The following is a 21,756-nucleotide window of genomic DNA, read 5'->3' on the forward strand; positions in this document are numbered from 1 at the left end:
ATAGAATATTTTCTAACATTATATATGTCTTTAATGTAACTTTTGATCAATTTTAACTCATCCTTGATGAATAAAAGTATTGATTTTTTAAAATTTATTTCCCCAAAAATAAAAATAAAATTCGTACTGACTCCAAATTTCTGAAGGGTAGTGTTTAATGTTACACAAGCTTTCCATTTCAGATAAATGCTGTATATATCGTCCGATACCAATATGGTGGCCAATATATTGTGCATCCCTAATCTTAATACCAAGCGTAAACAGGCCCTCAGGGGAACGCAACGCAATAGTTTTGCGAGAGAACAAAAATGCAATGAATCAGATTAAATGCCCTTTAAAATCACTTTATTTCAAATGCAAGATTATTTCACAGTCTCCCAATGGGAAGTCAATGCTGACTTACATTGGTCATAGATATTTACAAATAAATATAACAAAGAAAAAAAAAACAAGTCAGTAAAATGATATGGATTAAAGTTTACAGTTGAGTTCAGGGTAACCTTCAGCAAGTCAACCAAGTCATTATCACACACAACTATTACATTACCGACCATTAACAAGCTGTTCAAATTACACCAGTGAAGATAACTAAGCTTAAAATAAAATAATACCAACTCAATACAATTAACCACGATAAATTAAAACATTGTTGCCAAATGTAAAAAAAAAAAAAAAAAAACAGCAGGTAATAGCAGCAAATATTAAGTAACATTACTTGTTGCTTTTCAGACTAACTTGAATTATACCCAATGTTTTGTCCATGTTAAAACTTCCAGAATGGTGCAGCGTGACATCATCAGGTTTCCTATTTGGCCCCGCCCACATGAGAAGTCAGTATTTCATAGACCTACATATGTGGGAAATGGACCCTGTAATTGTTAAATGTACGTGCGCATCATGGTGTAAACAGAACGGCTCTAGCGTAAAACTAACTATAAAGAGGACATCGAAATACCACCAGAATGCAGGGCTAAAAAGTTTCTCTGTGTATAGTACATTTTTAATTTGTCTGAAGTCTTACTGAATGCATATACAACAAAATAACCATTGTGTTTGTGCGCATACAAGAGATTGGTCTGCACCGGTGTTGTGCCTTCGTTGTGAGAGCTTGATATGTTGTGTTGACGTACACGCACAAAATAAACTCTGCCCCTGTTTGTTTTGTTTCCAGACCCTGCCAAAATAGGCAAATACAGTGGGCAGCCCAAACCTGTGCAGCGCCCCCTCTGGTACGGAGGAATGACAGCAGAAAGATGAGGGAGAGGAAGGAGGAAGAGTACATTATGCCTCTAACCTCCCTGCCAGACACTAGCGATACTGCAAGATCACAGGAACTGCAAAAAAACAAAAAAGAGGGATGTAAATTCAAGAAAAAGAAAGAAGTCAGATAGTCCCTAGCCTCAGTATAAAAGCAAATGGATTGTACTGACAGTTTACATGGGGAAAAAGTGTGTGTGTGTGTGTGTGTGTGTGTACTTACTGATTATGATAAGGAGAAGGATGACCACTACCAACGCTACAATCATTTTCATCTGGGGACAAAAAATATATATTACAAGGTATATAGGATAAACAGGGCTAAAAGACCCCATAGTGCAGAGTGTCATTTAAATGGCAGACCGCTGGACATGATTGCGCCATTTTACGGTTTCTACAGATTAAAGTGAACAGCGCGTCAAAACAATGGAGCGGTTTCTCACCACAAGCACTCAGGGTTGTTTATGGTAATGATCTTTCGGAGCTTCAGTATATCTATAATATTTTTATCTACAGCCAAAAATCTACAGCCTTCATTCAAGCCCTTTCCGCTCCGTGCGCGTTGCGTTGCTTCTCTCTCTCGCTCGCTAAAAACGTAAAGCGGTTGATTTAATTACCTTGAACAAAACTTTATCAAGGCTTCAAAATATCTATAAAAATCCTAATATATATACTATGTTCCAAAGTGAATGTTATAGAGGAAAATCAAATCAAATTGATAGTTTCAGATGTGGAAGATCATCCAGGATGGAGGCTCACCTTCATGTCTCTCCACCACATCCTTCTGTGGAGATGCTTGGCTCTACTGCTGAACGCTGACGCATTGTCCGATAGGCTTTCTGAAAGTCATGTGACATAAGAGGATCAGGAGTACTAAGGTATACTTCCATGCATGCTTGTTATTATATAATGACATACACTCATAAACAACAGACTGTTTTATATGGATTATCTTTGTCTGCTAGAGATGCTTGTTGATTTCATGATGCCGTTTTGGGATGTTACAACTCTGCAACACGTGTGACCAAATTAAACATGTTCAGCCTTATTAGCATGCAAGAACAAGAATCAATAAAGCTGAGCTTAAACCAGCTGCCATTCAACAATCCCACAGAGGATGACTGTGTTTACAGCCAGAAAGATACAAAGAACACAGGGGTCCTACTAATACAGACACATCAGTTTACATTTAGCCTTAAAAATTCATGAAATCATTAAGTAACAGTCTATGGATTCACCGTTAGGACTAAGCAATCTAAACGTGGCAACAGTATTGTTTACTTAATCATTTGTCCATCCTTACGCATGAGGCACAAAGGCAGCATTGCAGACAGCATATGGAAACATTCTCCTTTGTGAGTGACAATGTCTTCCAGATGCTGCACTATGAAGCTACTTGTTCTCTATTAGCAAACAAAGAGGAGGTGTTGTTTTTGAAATGGAAACAATGGATACATAGCCTGGTTAAAACCAGACCATTCTCAGCTGTAACTGAGTTATGGTCTGGCAAAGGGTCATAGACAAATCATTTCCAGAGGGGCGTCACCAACGGACGTCGCGGATAGACCTAAACCCAATCAGAGCGATGAAGAAGATGACGTATGCAGAGCGGCGGAGAAACATCTCCGAGTGTTGTTCTTTGCTCGGTTTTTAACAAAAAGGAAACGTTCAAATCTCTTAAAACAGACGCGATAGCTGATTCGAACAAGTGATGTTCGACGGCGGCATCCATCTTTGTAATGTAGGCTACAAAATCTGCTTCAAAATCCCAGCGCTGTCGTCATCGTGTAAAGCCCGCCCCAACGTTTCTGATTGGTGCCTCGATTTCGACGGATTGGAAATGAGCTTGAATGAGCTCTTTGCCAGACTAACTTGCAGAGCAAATCTAAATTTGCCGGAAGTTGTCTGGGTTTTCCCAGGGTAATGGATACAGACACTCAAGTCCCTTTCACATGAACCGGTCCAGAGCTTCAATGCACCTGTCAACATAAGCGCCATGCTTCACTTGGACCTCCACATAAAAAGCATTGCAATTTCAGCAAGATAGTAAACAGAAAAAGAAAACGTACTTGAGCTCAGAACAGACCCGTTTTGATTTTCGTACTTACGTGTAATGATATATGTACATTTTCCGTAATAATTGACTGCATTTTGTAAGTTCAGCAGCCCAGAGGGTAAAAGCTTTTTTCAGCTTGATGCCATCCAGTGTTTTAGTATTAATTATGTACTATTGTAGTATTTATTAGTATTTTGAATTAGCGTTTATTTTTATATTTAATTCATATTATTTCTAATTTTTTTCTTTTCTTTTTTTCAATTTAGCTTTAATTTAGTCTTATTTTCAGTTTACGTTTTAGTAATTTTACACTTCCACTTGTTTGTTTATATAATTTATAATATTTCAGTTAGTTAGGCAACATTTCTAATTTCTTGGTAGCAGAGCAAATCATTAACATTAACTAACAATGAACAATACATTTACAGCATTTATTCATCTTAGTTAGTTAATTAATTTCAACATTTACCAAGTCATTATTCAAATTAAAAGTTGTATTTGTTAACATTGTTAATGTTAGTAGAAATTAATTGTTCGTTGTTTGTCCAGAGTGCATTAACTAAAGACTAATAAATAAAAAAAATTGCTAATTGTTAGTTCACGTTAGCTAATGCATTAACCAATGACCTAATTGTAAAGTTTTACCCATCTCAAGTTTTGTAAGCTTTCATCTAATATTTATATTATATTTTTTTATAATTTAGTTAACATTAACACTTATTGAAACTTTGTTCCACTGAATTCAATCCACCGAGTAACGTGGCATTATCATTATCATAAAATTATTTCATATTACGCAATATTATGTGCGTAGTAAGGTATCTGAGCATCCACAGCAGCAAAAACAACCACACTGGCTCAACCAATGGAAACCATCATAACTCTGAGGTGTGGGAATACACACTTCATCTTTTTTTCTCTTTAAAATCAAATAAATGCAACACTACAACATCTGCTCATACTTTTAAACTCTGAACACAGTGGCTCCTTTTACCGCAAAGGTTAATCAACATGCACATCTCATAAAGTCCTTTCGTATAACATACAAAAACAGGACCAAGCACGTGCCTTTGTTATGGGGCAAGCTTTATTTATTTTATATTGGCCTGAAATAAGAAAAATACCACATCACTCTGTGGGACTGGGGATATTTTAACTACTCTCCTGCACATTTGTCCCAGGCAGCTCCCAAACCAAATAACAGAAATGGGACATGACTCACTAGGATCAGGTATGATGAAATCTGAAACTAACAAAGGGGTTTATTCATGTGACATTGGGATTCAATAAACTTTCCCACAGTTAGTGTAGTGAGCTGTTGAATATGTTTTTGATCTGAAATAATAATTTGTTTACATACAGCTTCCCAAACTATGCATGTGCTGATATAAGCCTTGCCCTGAAATGATTCACATATGCTTTGCGAATCTTGAATTAAATTGAACTTAAATATTTTGGCATGGGAGCTAACGTTCCAAATATTGCATATTTCCACCCACACATCAAAAAGAAAAATTAACATGAGCAGGTTTTTTGAGCAACAGAAGATCTGAGAGTAATTTTTAATCATGTTAATCTCTTGAATCCAATGGAATCACAAAGTGCCTGAGGATTCATAATGAGCTTTCCACGTCCATCTTACCAGATTTATCCTGCAACTCATCCAGACGTTCCCCACGTTCTATCACTTTGGAGATGTTCTCCTGCATGACGTCAATGACCTCATCAACTTGAGACTGCACACTGAAGGCCACCAAGACAGAGAAGACAACATGAGAGAACAATCTGGTACTTTCATTTAACTCAACAGAACATTAACAGCTCAGGTGCACATGTCCGTGTCTGTGTTTCTAATATTTTGAAGAGAACCCTCTCTTCTTCTGTAAACCGCTCGAGATTAAACAAGATATCATTATGACTACGATCTGTTGACCCTGCAGTGTTGAGAGGAGGTGAGAACGTTTTGCTAGACGTGGTCTAGACACATCCAAATAGCTTGAACTATTTGAACTCGTAGACGTGACACGCAAATACGCACTAAATAGCTTGTGAGGTATTTAGCTCCTCTCATACACCTGGCACGAGGGACTGGCATGGCTTTTGGAGACGCAGCCTGCGAATGAACTGAGAACAGGATGTTTTCATGAGGCTTCTATGCCTATCTAATACACACCATGATCTGCACCAAATGGCCAATCGCACAGGAACTCGCTCATCTCTTGCACCTGGGAGTAACCTCTAGCACAGATGCAAATGAAGCAACAGAGTCCAAGACGTTCACGGAAAAGTTCAGAAAAAAACATTAGGGAAATTTCACCTTCCAAGTTTTCCCTATTAAATTTCATTGTTTTATGTGTTACTCCACAGTGGTTATGTAAACCTGTGGCTGCTCACATGGGGCGAAGCTCTGCAGGGTTTCCTTTGGGAGAATTACTGCAGCATATTAGTATGTACCAAACTTCATAACAAACAACAAAGAAAGGCCCACAGTCCGGCTACTACAGCTACGTCAGGAACCGAGGGTTTTAGAATAATGGGAGTAGCCGTTTACTTTTCCCAGCAAATATTATGTTGTGTCATAGAAACCCAGATGGTTACAGTGCTTCCCTTCTTCTCGTACGGGAGGTGTGTTTGTGGGTGGGTGTTTTCACAGATGCCATTATAAGGAGTTATATAAATTCTGCAAAACACAACGACATGGGCAGTGCTTGAGCAGTCAATAACTGTGATTTCTACAACACCCTGCCAGTGGAAGTTATTAGATATCCATCCACATTCCTAAACTGAACCATTTCTACTATTTGGAAATTTCGGAATTCCTAATTGTTCAATTCTGAAAGTGCCCCTTCTTATGGCGCTTTTCCACTGCATAGTACGGTACGGTTCGGTTCGGTACGGCACGCTTTGGCGCTTTTCCACTGCATAGTACGGTACGGCTCGGTTCGGTACGGCTCACTCGTGGTGCTTTTCCACTGCATGGTACGGTACAGTACGGCTCGCTTCGGCTCGCTTTAAATGGTACCTGGTCTGTTGAGGTTCCAAGCGTTCCGTACCGGTACTAAAATGTGATGTAAAAACACTGCAGATCACTGATTGGTCAGACAGAATCGTCACTACCAGCGTCATTGGATTTGCAACACGAGACACTAAACCCGCTAGATTTAAATAACCAGTAGACAACAGCCAACGCGGTAGCATCTGTTTTTTACTTTCTTGGAAAAAAAAGAGATCAAAACTTTTAAAAAGAAATGGCTGAATCGTGGTCAGTGGACGAGGTGCAGACGTTCCTCTCGTTGGTTGCCGAGGAGCGGATCCAGCGAGAGCTGGATGGGGCAAAACGGAATGAAAAAGTGTTCCAAGAAGTAGCTCAGCTCTTAGCCGCACACGGCTATCACCGGACCTACAAACAGTGTAGGGACAAAATAACGATCAGTCCCACCCACTTTGAAGGGGTACTAACTGCGGTGGAAAAGCAACCGAGCTAAAGCGAACCGAACCGTGCCGTACCGAGTCGAGTCGTACCACCAGTGGAAAAGCGATGCGAGCCGAACCGTTCCGCGCCGAACCGTACCATGCAGTGGAAAACTGCCATTAGTGTCTCACACAGGTTATGCTAGACATCAATGTTGCCTCAATTTGTGCGGCTTGTTGAAAGCTATATTCCCTTGCCAGATGATAAAACAGTAAAAAAAATCCCACAGATCCACATTGAAGGAAGGACCTGAGCTATATCTAGACAGCAGAACATCATAAACACTTGGCGGTGGGCTCTTTTGGACCTCAGCCAGTAAGCAACACCCTAGCAGCACACCGGTAACCATCCCCGGCACTCATTTTACTTACAGCTGCAAGTGTTGTAGTCAAGACCGACTTGTTCGAATTCAAGAGCACATTTTCTGGGTCTTGGTCCTCAAGTCCTTGTTAAAGACCATGTTTTCATAGTCTTGGTCTAAACTCGGATTAGACCCTCTTTTGGTCTTGCCCTTGACTCAGACTCGAATGAGCCTATCTCGACTACAAAACTGACAACTGCTCTACGGATATATGTAGGATGCATGGCAGTCTTGGAAGCATCTGTAAGAATGTGTTTGTAGTAAAGCCTATCATATGAAACATGTAAGTAGTAGCAACTTTACTTGGCTGCTCGCTCTAATGTTAGCCTAGCTTATTGTGCGCTATCATTAGCAGCATATCCAAGTGTTTGTTCGGAGTGTGGAAGCTAAAGTATTATACATTACCATTTACTACTGCATAAAACAACTTAATATACTCCGTCATTTTTGGTTATACAAATATGGTATTTGGCACTTTTATTTGTGTAAACTTACAATAACAACAAAATAAAAAAAACAAACAGGATGCGCTTTCTGCTGTCTTGGTCTCCGTGAACTGGAGCACGTCACAAAAATGAACCGAAACTCAGCATATAGGCTACTTGCCTCACAGACATGAGAAATATATCTATAGCAAGCTTGAAATGTGTACTTTTAAACGAACCAATTCAAAAAGCCTCATTATGGTTTAGTATTCCCCCAGTATATATTTAAGTAATTAAATTAATATGAACGTGCAATTAGTCGACTAATGGCTTAAATGAACGACTACTAGTCGACCAGAGAAATCTTTGTTCGGGGGCAGCCCTAGTTTGTAGTTTTATACCAATCCGTATTGTTTTGTACCGCATGTTCATCTTTTTCCATTACAATTGTGTTTATGAATGTATGGAGTTCACACATGGAGTTGGGAGAAAAAAAATTCAAATTCCTTGGCAAGGAAAGTAAAAAGCAGGCCAGCAAAGAAAAATGAGTCCTAAAAAGTCATACGTACTGTCTAATTTTGTCATTTTGGCCTCCAAATCTTGGTCCTGTAGGTCCTCTCCTGCAAAAAAAAAAAAAATCCATTAACCAATCACACTGTCATAAAGAGCTTTCCTGTTAAAGCTGTGTGCAAACAGTAATAAATGCTCAAAGATCGCTTTATTTGTCAATGCTGATTATGCAAAACTACAGACTTACAGGAAAAAGTCCTCCTCTTCATCTGAGTCTTCCTCCAGTAGGTTCCTCTGCAAGTTAAGAAGATCAGGGTGTCAGGCTAGTTAGAACTGGTGCAAGGAGACAAGAGATATGTAGTCCATGTGGTCTGCATTTGTGCCATCTGATCTCTGGTGCAATGAATCACAGATCAGGAGGCATCCAGTTGACCTTCCATTAGTTTTGTTGTAAAGTCCATGACTGCACAAATTTGAACAAATACCTCACCAGATCATTTCAACATCCCGATGACTAATATTATATAACTTTCCATAACTGCATCCAAGACCTGTGACACTCCTCTAAAATTCCATCTGGACAATTCCATGCTAATGTCAACCGTACCAAGGAAAAATGAAACGTTTTCCACAAAGAAATAGAATAATCTTTTTTAAAACAACTCAAATAATCAATTACCCTTGTGATGTTTGTGTATGAATGAGTGGTGAAGAGACACGAATCACTATCGTCACAACTGATGTCATCTGTGACCTGCTACAAGCTCAAATTAAATTATAGCCAATGTTTTTGAAAGGAATGCCTTCTAAAACCAATAAGGTTTGATTTCTATGTCTAAAATATATTGTCCTACAGATTCATTTCATGTAGGCATACATCACTCTTTTGAATATTCATTGCAAAATGAATCATGATTCAGTGCAATATTATGACTGAAATCTATTTTGCTAGCCATAAAATTTGGTAGAAAATAATAGTTTGGAACTAAAATATGACAACATTCAACATTTCATTTTGCTGCCCAACATCTAGGGTAGTTCATGAGACATACCAGTATCTCAAAGTCTGGCAGTTTCTAAGCATTTTTAGAAATTTTTCACATTCTCAAATAAATTTTGCTGTTTTTGGAACTATGATTTTTCGGCAGGGTTTTAGGAAAATTCATACAAATGATTCAGTATACAGGAAATGAGTAACTGAGCTTACATGTCATGTTATGACTGCAAATAACACTACACTTGCTCATATCCAAATGGCCCTTTACTAGGGAATATTTAAAAACAAGAACTGGGTCTTTTCACGGGTCACGGTCAGCGGTGTTACATAACGGGCACGTGGAAAGCCACACTCATCTTAGCTCTTTTACACATTCTTGCTCTCTCACTGCTGCAGTTCGAGCTACTATGCGAGGCCAATTAGAGGAGGCTTTTCTTTGGATGTGCTAATGTCTCAGCCATCCAACAGTTTCTCCCAATCATACATCAGTCGGGAGTTGTGCCCAAGCAAAATACACAAGGTTATCAAATCCTGACACTGATTTACAGGCTTTTGACTGTAAGGCCTGGCAGGGTTTTTAGTGACTCTCTAGGACTGGCAGAAGATGGAGACACTGAATGTCAATAATGAGATTGGTACTGACAGATTCTGGGAAGGGCTCCGCTAGTTTATAACCCCCTGCGTGAGCTAATGCCGGTTACATCATGGCATTAGTCTTCACTTTATGTCGACTTTTCCGTTCACTGCTTGGTTTTGTTATTTAAATAGAGATGTATTATTACTGGTTTTTGGTCTGTCCATGTGACTTACACTACCATTCAAAAGTTTTTGAAAGAAGTCTCTTACGCTCACAGTAACATTGTTAAATATTATTACAATTTAATAACTGTTTTCTATTGTAATATATTTAAAAAAAATATTTATTCCTGTGATGCAAATCTGAAATTTCAGCGTTGTTACTCCAGTCTTCAGTGTCACATGATCCCATTCTAACATGCTGATTTGCTGCTCAATAATTATTTCTAATTATTATCATCAATGTTTAACACTTGTGCTGATTAATATTTTGTGTAAACTGTAATAGGCCTACTTATTTTCAGAATTCTTTGATGAATAGAAAATTCAAAAGAACAGTGTTTATTTGAAATTTAAAAAGAAATTACCATTATAAATGTCTTTACCGTCATTTTTGCTCAATTTACTGCATCCTTGCTATATAAAAATATGAATTTCTTTCAAAATAATATGAACAATCTTAATTATTTTGACTGCTGGAAAGTAAAACAGAATTGCAGCATTGATTTGCATAGGCCAAAAAAAACGAATTTGTTCATTTAAATAATCTAGTTTAGTAAGTTTACATATGACGTCTGTTTATTTCTGCAAAATCTTGTTCCATTTTATTTGAGTTTTTCTGTTTATTTTTCTCCCCATCTGTTTAATTTTTCATCCACCTCAGTTTATCCACTGCTATTATGACACGTGGTAACTGCGTGACATTTGATAAGAACAAATTGCTCTCTGAAGGGTTTTACAACACAGGAGTTGAAATGTAGTGTGTGTGTGTGTAATAGCATAAAAGCTGTAGTTGTAGATGGATTATGTAAGTTCTGAGACACTGAGGGGAGAGCTGTTTACTCCTGTAAACACTAACAGCACAAACAGATCATAGGGCACAATGGGGTTGTAGAAGTGCAGAGCTGTGCAGGTCTGGCTCTGGTCAGTTTCAATCAGCTCTAGTTAATCTATATGGTAAAAAACTGACTTACCCGCTCACTGCGAATAGAGCCGGTAACCTCTTCATCGTTCAGATGCCGTTTGAATTTGGGGGGCATGCTGGGGTCGAGCTGCTCCTCCCTCTCTGGCTCCCTCTGCAGGCAAAAACAGGAAGCACAGAAGTGATTGACTAGATTTATGTCATCTTGTGTCACTCACTGTCTCATTTTTCTCATATAATAAAATAATTTCAGCTCAAATAATATTTCGTCTCCATTTGATGTCCAGTCAGCCAGGAATTATAGCAAAATTATTCTATTTTGGGCTTATTTTGAAATTATGACTACAGGACTGTACATTATCACTTATAAATTGATACATAATTTAATGCAATACAGTTCATTAGCTTCTAATTTGGCTAAGTTTGTTTGAATTTTGCTCTGCACCAATCTGTGCATTAACAAGCGTGCATTTATCAGCTGTTTTACAATGCCTTTGAATGTGACTCATCTAATCGGATTTTTGAGCTGGAACTCTTTGTTCTTTAAGTCTTAATTCAGACCAGACTGTGACCAAAAGTGAAAGCTCAACTATACTGACCATATATCTGGGCAGTGGTCTGTTAGTTAGTTCATTTGACTGAACTTTAAACCATAAAAGCTGAACTACTTTTAAGTAAATCCATCGTAATTCAGACTTGGGATAGACCACCCTGTTATATTTAACTAGTTTAGTGAAGGGGATCAATCTAGCCACGCCGACTGTAACGTGATGCTTGCAAACATCAAACAGAGCAGTTAAAGACAAGCTCCTGCAGTTGATGTCCAAGTCATAACGTTCCTCAATGTGTATTATATTCACCCAGCAGTTCATTTATGGTTAAACCATTTGGTCATTATTTTACAAACATGTAGCCTATAGCTTAGAAGTCCACAGCAGGTTTTCATCTAGAAACTACCAGACATCTAAACTTTACCTATGGAATAACAATGACTGGTTCTCAAACAGTCCCTCTGATTGACAGTTTCTCACCACTGAACATCAGAGTGCAGATCTAGAGTCAGTACAACTAATAGGAAACTCATTTTGAAATTGTAGCTAGCCAGATTCTACACTTATGTACCCTTGATAAATTGTGATAATGCAGCAAACTGTACGATGAAGAATGTATCTGGTCTATTTCATATCTGTCTTTTTACTATTGCATTTTATTTGTGCAGTTGTTTGCAATTTATTTATTTGTTCTTATTTTATTACTGACTTTTTAAACTTTTATAAAATTTTCATTAAAGATAAGTAGATTTTTGTTTGTATATGCTCATGCTGTCAATTTGAGTTCTTAAGGCCTGTTCACACCGGGACGAATTTCGCGCGCTATATTCGCCGACGTTTAACGCCTCGTGACTAAACAAAGGGCGCCAATGTGAGTGTGCACACCGACACGAAAAACGCCACGCGTAAAAGCGTCATTTTTTAAAAAACGCCTCGGGTTCGTTTTTTTAGTTTGACGCACCGCGTCAAAAACTATCCGACCAATGAGATTGGCGTTTTTGCTCACGTGTCTGGAGCTTCTGAAGTTACAGTAAAACACAACTTGGGGGCGCCAGAGAATCTCGGGCTTTGGGGGCGCTCAAACACAAAACGGTCTTGCCGAGCACACATCGAAAGCGAAAATCGCTTGGGTGTGAACACAAAAAACGCGTTGAAAAACGCTGGCGAATAACGCGCGCCGATATTCGTCCCGGTGTGTACGAGCCTTTAGAAAGAAAATCGGAATCTGCAAAAATCGCTTTCGGTAGGTCGCACAAATAGCAGAAATCAGAATCAGCAAAGAAAATTGCAATCGGTGCACATCTCGAATCGTGGTATTGCGATTAGGCTACAGCTCTAAATGTGTTCTTTTTAAATGTCTGGTAAAAAAAATTATCTTTTTTTCATTGGATCACAATACATTTTATTTTTAAGCAAAGTATAGAATATTTGGAAGAGTAGTAAACATGAATGTCAGGTGAAATAATTAAATAAATAAATAAATAATTGAATTCTTCTTAAATTAGAATAAATGCAGTCACTTAAGGGAGCCTAAACATGCAGCTCAACAATAACTAGAACATAAATAAATAAACTATTCTCTGTAAAAAAAAAATATATTTTTAAATCCAGTCACTTAAGTGAGTAATCAGCTAAAGAAAAAAAAAGGAAACCTGGATTCCTGCACTTTCTTTCTTTGAAGGTCATACCGCAGGAACGGTATAAAGAAAAAAATTTGAGGTTTTAAAACCGTGACTTTTTCAAACCGGTATCTGGCCCATTCCTACAAGGATCTCTATGCAACTATGTCTTTTATTTTAAATAAACAAAACAAGAAGGATGATATGATGACAAAATAAATAATCCAATGGGGAAACCACAAACATGACAGCTTTGCAAACAAAACAAAGACAACAACCGACGACAAAGAACTAAATAAACTAAGGAGTAGATATACAAAGGATAATGATTAACTAAACTAGACACAGGTGAGCAACATAATCAGTAACCATAGAAACAAATGAGAAGAACATAAGTATAAACCAAGGAAACGGGAAATAAACACAGGAAAAGATAAACTAGGAACAAACTAAACAAAATGATAATCAAAAAAGAGTCCTTGTAACCAGAGACATGACAGATGGAAGTGCAAAAATGCTAACTCATTTCCTGGTATTAGGACTCATTCCTGCAGCGCTCTATTGATTGATGACTCAAATGAATCAGTGAAGCATTGAACTTGCTAAAATGAATCAGATTTCCTGGCAAAGCTAAGAGAGTATGTTTGTCTAATGTAAAACACAATGTGACATAATAGACTAACGTAATAGTGTCATGCTACACTGATAGATTCTTAGTGGAGAAGCAAATTATCTTAACAGCCAATCTACTGTCATGCTAGTCATAAATGTAGTTAGGTTGTTGCTAAATGTGACAGCTTCACTAGTTTTAGTTAGTTACTCCATAACACACAGTACTTGAATGAAGAACATGTGGTAAACGTGTCCCTGTAAATAATAAATGACATAGATGTGTCTCAATTGTACTTAAAAAAAAAACATGAAACACATTTATGAACTCTTGCTGTTCTTGAGAAGTTTAATTTTTTTCATTAACAGGCAAACTAAAGCTGCTTCCTTCCTCCACCCACTGGACAACTCTCAACCCAAACTCCAAGTCTAGTACCATTGAGTCCACTGTCCTCTGCTCTCTGACTGCTCTCTGCTTCTCTTGCTGGAAGAGCTGTAGGAAAACGGCTTCTCCTTTATCCAGGAGTACAGAAGAGCGTTCCAGAAAGCAGGATAAGGGAAAAGAGAGGCTGGGGACAGGGAACGAGAGGAAGGGAAGAGGAAAAAGACATGGGGTTTGAGAGAAAGAGCATGAAAAGGTAAATAAAAGATGCCAAGACAGAGAAATAAGGACATAGAATCCAACCACCATCCACTGAGACCATGTAGATATATTTACTTGTCTTTAACTTCAGTGCAAAAATATTTAAATGTGCAGATAAGCCAAAACTTAACCTTACCATGGTGTCATCATTTACTCAACCTCCCTTTTGGGTGAGGAACAGACTGAAATATGAGTTACTCATTCTTGACTATATTGTCTTAGCTCTTAAACTCCATTTGCGCTTCTAATTCAAACTTGGTGCTTCCCAATCAATTATATGAGACACCAGAGAATCAATGATGTTGTGCAAATGTGTGGTCAATTTCAATAAGGAATCCATGCAATCAGGAATTTCACGTGATTGCAAAAATTGACTCCCCCAAGCGGATTTTGCAACGGGTTCAAACTGGTCACGCTGATTTGCTGCATTGACCAACAGAAAGTTGCTTGGTTTGAAAGTGACTTCTGTGTCCACTGTGCTTCACAAATCATGGATAGACGGACGGACAGAAATAGTGATATGATTGATGGATGGATTGGAGATTTTTTAAATTTTATTTTTGTTTTAAAGCTAAAAAAAATAACAGTATGCATATTTGGAACAACAAATTGGACTGGAATATTAATATGATGGATGGATGGATGGATGGATGGATGGAAGGAAATAGTGATATGCAATCTGGATGGATGGATGGATGGATGGAAATAGTGATATGAAATCTGGATGGATGGGTTGTAAGCAGAAATCTGGCCATGATAACAAATACAAACAATACAAGCCACCAAACCCACAATGGACATTCTGATAGCAAAATGTTTGCAGACTTCAAAGTGATTACACTGATTAAACCTTCACATGCGTCACATTGTTACGGAACAGCTTCATGATGACAGACAGCTCACAAACAAAACTAACAGGTTAGGCATTATTCAGTGTTCTCTCATCACTGAATCTAAACGCTTCAGAAACACACAGGTCAGCGAACGGGTAAAAGAAACACTGAGATCACTAACAGATGATGGGACTTACATAATTCAGGGAACAGGATAGCCTTGACTTTCCATCAACAACTGTGGATTAATCAGAGACTGTTTGAATAACTGAGACTAAATCAATGGCACTCGCACAATCACTGAGCAGAAAAGACTGGCAGACTCAACATTCACTCATTCATGAACAATACGAGACTGGAAAACAACGAGTCCTTCGCTTATCATTTGTCAAATACACTAATTTTACAGGACTTTTACATTATTCAACTTAGTGAGATCAGGATGTTATGTGCATATGAGATTAAGAATACGCAAAATGTTAAGATTAGACTCCAAACAACTCCTAAATGTACTAGTTTTCAAGCAAACGTTCAACTGACCAGACGTTGCCGATCATGTCAAAAACAGCTGATGTTCCTGTCCAGCACCTGCTAAACAGAGGAGCTGTGTGCTAGTCATCACAACCATGTAAACATACCCTACAGGACGCTAAAATATCGACACGAATTAGAAGACATGCTTTGGAGAAAATAACAAGCATGAAATCAAATGATCGTGTTGACATGAAGATTTGTGGAAGAATGGAAAGATTGAAGTGAAAGCAGTGGGAATGACAGTTAGCATAACAGCTAACACCTCTGAATAAATCACTGACCGCTTGACAGACACACAAACACACGTACAAAGGCCTCAAGAGTCACATCCCCGGCCAGTCTACCTCAGAGATCTCTCTTTTGTCGATTCCTGTTTGGAAGAACCGCGTCTGTGTGTTATTAATCCCGGTGACAGTGTCTGATCTGAACCTGAACGAAGTGACGGGTCCTGAATGATGGCGATGACGCCTCTTGCTCGGCTCTGAAGCGGAAGTCAACACAACTGGACGGATCCTGTTTCCTGCGCGTGATTTCTTCATCTATTAATAAAATATTATAAATATATGTTATAAATAATACATACATATATATTAAAAGGATGAAAAAATCTCATCAACATCTAATTCAACAAAAATAATAAAAATCATCGCCATTTAAATCATCATCTAATGTATGAAACAAGAATAAAACATAATAAATGTATCTCCAATCAAATAAATGCAGCCTTGGTGAGCATAAGAGATTGTTTATCACACAAAATAAGTTTTTATACATGTACGCCTGCATAAAATATGAAATATTGTGTAAGGTTTGGCTTAACATCACAAAGTTATTTTCTGATGGTTAACTGTAGACTTATGAGTCAAGTTTAGGTTGAATTTTTTTATTTAGGCCTATCAGATTTCCCGAAATTGATCAAACAAACACTGAAAATAAATAAAAACCAAGGACTGGATAAGATTCATGGAACATTTGGAGCAATAAATTCAGATCATCTTGTCACATGAATACAAAAAAAATGCTGAGTGATGCAGCTCTTCAGAGGAGAAATGGTTTTGTGAGCAGACAGGAATGTGTCCCGCGAGCTACAGGAGGCATGATCTGTAAAACAGGCAACCTTGAGAAATGTTTCACATGGGGATAGAAGGTGCTTCGCAAAGTGAAAAGATTAGGTGGACTGTCCAGTGTCCCCCAAAAAGGCCCTTGCCAAAGGTCACACTTTTAATACTTAATTCCCTTATAAGGATGCACTTATAGACATAAAAGTGAAGTTCTTCTGCATGTGTCTTTTGAGCAAAAACCTGGCGTACCTTCCTAGCTCCCTATGTTGCGAATAAGTATATCATACATGAATTCGGGCACTGGAAAGGACAGTAAGCAAGGACCCTGGCTCACTACACTTTGGCTGCATTCGAAATCGCATACATCCCTACTATATAACAGTATGTGACAAAAGAATGTCCGAATTCACAGCACTCATAGCAGGCAAAAAGTTCCCGGATGATCTACTTCTTCCAGCGAGATTCTGAAGTGTGCATATGATGGACGATTTACTATCCCACGAGGCCACGGGAGAGTATTTATGAATGGCAGTGAAGCAACCCAACTGATGCTGGTAGGTCACATGATAATGACAACATGGCGAGTGTAGTATGCCAGATTATATTAATACTAAACACATTCATACTATACAGAACATACATTTTTAGCGGTTGTGAATTATTTAAAATAAGTACCTACTCAAGAGAGTCTGCATTTTGGACGCAGTTAACGTTATGTTTCATTCTTCAGAACCTCTGTGGTTTTCACGGTGCATTGTGGGACTTTTTAGCGAGCGAACGTTTCAGTGCACTGGAAGGATTTTACAATTGAGACAGCCCTTAAAATTGCCGACACCCTGAACCATGCCTGACTAGTGAACTTGGGAGCTGATTGAGACGCACACCTGGTAGCTGGAGTGTGTAACGCTCTGTATATACTGACTCCCTAAAACTCTCGTCAATTGTTTCATTTTCAGAATCCTGTGAGACATTGAAGGAAATGGAAAACTGATGAGAAATATCATTATATAAACAGTGAGAAAGCCAAGTCTGACTTTGAATATTCCACTAAGTCACTTGGCTCAAGTTTTGCTATTTGAATTGAAAAAGCAATATATTTGACAAAAGAAAGAGCATTTGGAACTGTACCGTAGTCAGCTATTTCTTAACCCTCCACGTTTAAAAAGACTCCACTGACTCCCATTTCTATGACTTATGAACTTCAGGTTAATTTAAGGTACCCGTGGGACACTTTAGGTTGTTTTTCAGGTGGGTTATAAAGCTGTACTCCTCATACTTTTTTGTTTGTCCAGTTTAACCTTCAACATCTCTTCATACAATGGAGGGAACATGCTTGCAACCATATCAGCAATTCACAGAACATTAGACCAAGGAAATATATTCCGAAATTTATGAGGGAACAAATTTATGACCTATGTCACTAAAAGGAAATATTTATCTGCCTGTTGATCCTAATGTTTATACACGCAGTCAGAGTCCTGGGTTTGGTGCATGTTGAAAATGGCTAAAATAAACGTTCCCGTCGTTCTGATGAGGCAAGCAGACGTCCTGAAAACTAGGAGAGAAAGAGCAGGAGCGATTTAGTCACAGAGGATTCTGCTGAGGCCTCTAGATGGACAATTGAACATTTCATAAGACCAGTATATGGAAAGGTGGCAGGCCGGCTGATGGGATGGTGATCAGCGGGAATCCTGACTTTATAGTTACAGGATTATAAACGACAGGGGCGAGGTGTGTAAGGCTGAAGGATGAGAGAGATGAGTCCCACATGCACTTGAGCACTTCTTTCTGTCCATAAATAAACATTTCATTACTTGAAATAAACATTAACTGAAAGAAAATAAAATATAATTTTTTAGCTATAGTTGCCAAGGCAAAATGTCTAGTTTTTGTTTGGTTTAGAATTACTAAAATAGCTAAAACTTAAAACTATATAGACAAATTTAAAGGGAACCTATTATGCTAAATTTACTTTTACATGGTTTTTGGACATATGTATGTGTGTGGGAAGTGTGAGTACACAACCATCCTATAATGGTGACAATCCACCCACTCCTTTTTTAATATTCCCTTAAATCATAAACAGTGTCTCAAAAAGAGTCCTTCGCATTTTCTATATATTGTGACGTCACAGTGTGACAAGCCCCACCCACGACTGGTGGCTGGTTGAATCTACCCTTTGAGCTTAGAACCTTAGATCATTAAAGGTGCCATATGTAAAAATTGAGGTAAAAATATCCAACAAATGAGCTACACGTATCAAAAGAATGAGAAGAAATAAATGCAATGATGTCATTAAAAAAATGACAAGTTATAGTGCTGTCGAGATATAAACCTGAATTAGCATGCTAAATTACTAGCCCCGGCCCGGCCGGTGTCATAATACCAGTTTCGGCCATGGGAGGCAGTATGCGGGCAACATACATAACCACCAGCCAAACTCCAATACACGAATAACTCGCACGGCTTGTGGGCGTACTTGAACCTGTCAATAGCGTCTATATGAGACCGGCCTTTATAATTTAGTGTTGAGATGTTTTCATTGAGTCTCTAATCTCTAAAAATCTCCAAATGAACTGCGGTCTTACGATCGTGTCAATTGATTTGATTAATATGCGCGAGGGAGAGCAGGAGGACAGCGCTCGTGTTGTTTGAAGACGTGAGAGTGCGCGCGCGCGGCCGGGGCGCTCTCTCTCTCTCTGCCCGTTATGCGCCCTGTCAAGCGCAGCAGTCATTCTATTCTACATCACTCACCGATCAAAATAGGCTTTGGTGGGACAAAGCGGACGATTTGACGGTTTTTAGAAGATTAACAAACCGAAACTAAAAAACAGACTAGAGTAGGCCAACTTTCTGGAGGTATACTGCCCCCATCTGGTATGGAATATGTGGATTTTGAATTGATTTTTTTACACAAGGCACCTTTAAGGTGATGATACACAGGGCAACTTTTTGAGCAAAGTTGCCGTCAAAGGGTAACCAGGTGAGACACAGGACCCACGACCGATCTAAATTATCCAGATAGAAATTTGCTGCCCATTCTCAACAGGAAAGTGCCCAAGCAACATCACTCGGCAACATTGCCCGCAGCAACGTTGCTCAAAAAGTTGCCCCGTGTATCATCACCTTAAGATCCTCCTTTAGCTGTGCACAATCCGCCATGTTAATTTCCTTGCTATAGCAGCTAGTATAGCTTGAAAATAGTGGAAAATAAATTTTGCTGGCTGTTTCAATGAACACAGAACGCGTTTTTTCTATCCACTGCCCTACTTTCCTTTGCTTTTCTTTGTTAACGCGCTAGACGGACGCAATGCGCTCGCGTCCCACAATTGGTCAATGGCCTCGAATCTGTCTAGCGTGTGTTTAGATAGTAAATAATATAAAAGCAGCACAGTGAAATGCAAAAACGCATTCTTTGTAAACGACCCCATACTTTTTCCTCTGTTTTGTCGTTGTCGGAGTATCTAAGACAGGGTTTCCAGGTTTGTGTAACAAAAACAGCACAATTGCTATTCAAAACCTGCCCAATCACTGTTAAAACTAGCTACTAGCTATAGCCCAGTAAAAACTGTGTTCCAGGGGGGTAAAATACGCTTTAACCTGCACGGACTAAAAAAACAACCCACGGCAACAGTGTAAAGTAGCCCACAGCCCTCTTCTGGAAAGGGGGGTGGGGAGCAGCAGCTCATTTTGCATTTAAAGCTACACACACGAAAAACTGCCTGTATTTGCTTCCACACAGACCCTAAAATCTTTGTCCAAGATGGCAATTTTCATGACATGAAGCCCTGAGGGTGAGAAGATCAAAATGTGCCCTGCTTTCTTTCTCTCCCTTTGCAGTTTCTTCTGCTACCGGTGCAGTTGATAAATCTTAAACTGACCTTGACTGCAGAACAGACCTCAATCAAACATGAAACATCCATGTCTCCGGAAACCTTATTCATTGCGGTGTTTCTGCATGTGATGGAGTAGGAAGCATTCATCTTTACCGGTAATGTGTTTACCTACTGTCATGAAGACTTCAAACACCATGACACAGGTCACACCTGCCATGTGTCCTGAAGTTTAAAAGTTCACCAGAGGTCAGATTTACTTCCGAATGCATGGTGTCCACACAGGATGCTGCCGTTTTACTCAGTATTATATGTGTTCAAGACCATAAGTGCACCTGGATGCGTTTATAATAGTATTTAAAATATATTCATACTTTAGTGCTCTTTACACTTATTCATCATGACACATCTTATTTAGGTTGAAAACAACATACTTTGGTGATTAAACTTAAAATGCTTCTACTTTGCTTTTTAATTTATTATAAAACTTTTGATTACACATTTTGTTTTCAAATTACAAATTTGTATTAATTTAAATTCAGTATTTATTACATCATACTTTTACATTAAAGGTAGGCTACACTCTGTACCTTTTGGCCCTCTAGCGGTTGAAAAACAAGACTGCATGCACGTTGCGAAAGAACATTGTTGTGGTTGTGCTTTGGCTCTGCGTGACTGTGCGGATGAATATGGTTTGCGGCACCTGTGAACCTGTGTCATCTGAGCATGTAAGTGCAATATTTTATGCCGTTGTTTTGACGAATTTGAAACAGAATTTTTAAATTAATGACGTTTACAACATGTATGATGATTGTCTGTCTGATAGTGTCAAACGTTGCAATTTAAGGTAAGGGCTAACTGGTATTCGGGCCAAATTGAACATGGCAGGCTAGTTCTAATTTATAGATTGTCACTGTCATCAACCAGTGGGCAACATAATTTCAAGACTCACACACTAAGGATTTAGTAATATACATTTTTGAGAAGTTTCTGAAGTTGCGAAGTTCTTTCTTCCCTATTGTGATGGCGGGACTTATTTTGTCCATGACTCCATGGGGAATTGTTTGGATGGTTATTGACTTGCATGGCTGTGATCTCATGTTAGTGACAGGTTGCCCCCCAGCCTCGGGCAAGTAAACACATTAATTGTAGAAGCGAAGAGAAGAGAGGGACGGGAAGTTTTGTTTAAAGACTACGAGGGCACATGCATTTTAAAAAAAGCATGTGTTTTCACTTAGACCCCACTGAATAAGGCAAAATTATGTGAAAAACAGAGCT

General features: G+C 38.6%; 1 protein-coding gene across 3 annotated transcripts; it reads right to left on the bottom strand.

Moving 5' to 3' along the window:
• Positions 1–783: 783 nt before the first annotated feature.
• On the bottom strand, positions 784–16,085 carry vamp4 (vesicle-associated membrane protein 4). 3 transcript variants are annotated; one of them, XM_056262770.1, is made up of 9 exons: positions 15,929–16,013; positions 14,011–14,143; positions 10,848–10,949; positions 8,329–8,375; positions 8,141–8,191; positions 4,956–5,056; positions 2,017–2,096; positions 1,481–1,532; positions 784–1,334 (listed from the first exon to the last, which is right to left on the bottom strand). In XM_056262770.1, exons 2-9 carry the CDS (start codon positions 14,011–14,013, stop codon positions 1,309–1,311), a joined length of 462 nt encoding a protein of 153 aa, XP_056118745.1. In that variant the 5' UTR covers positions 14,014–14,143; positions 15,929–16,013; the 3' UTR covers positions 784–1,308. The 3 variants fall into 3 exon arrangements, with proteins under 3 accessions (XP_056118745.1, XP_056118746.1, XP_056118747.1); XM_056262771.1 differs by lacking the exon at positions 15,929–16,013 and adding an exon at positions 15,894–15,911; XM_056262772.1 differs by lacking the exon at positions 14,011–14,143 and having other exon boundaries at positions 15,929–16,085.
• Positions 16,086–21,756: the final 5,671 nt, after the last annotated feature.

Source organism: Rhinichthys klamathensis, unplaced genomic scaffold (genome assembly GCF_029890125.1).
Source record: "Rhinichthys klamathensis goyatoka isolate OS25496 unplaced genomic scaffold, OSU_Roscu_1.1 h1tg000196l_1, whole genome shotgun sequence".
In the NCBI taxonomy this organism is placed as follows: domain Eukaryota; kingdom Metazoa; phylum Chordata; class Actinopteri; order Cypriniformes; family Leuciscidae; genus Rhinichthys; species Rhinichthys klamathensis.

Bases quoted from the DNA above. Each gene is read 5' to 3' on its own strand.
- vamp4 (XM_056262770.1), bottom strand. The intron at 5,057-8,140 runs GTACGTATGACT...GGTGGCCTTCAG, and splicing joins CAAAATGACAAAATTAGACA to TGTGCAGTCTCAAGTTGATG. The intron at 1,335-1,480 runs GTAAGTACACAC...GTTTTTTTGCAG, and splicing joins CCTTCTCCTTATCATAATCA to TTCCTGTGATCTTGCAGTAT.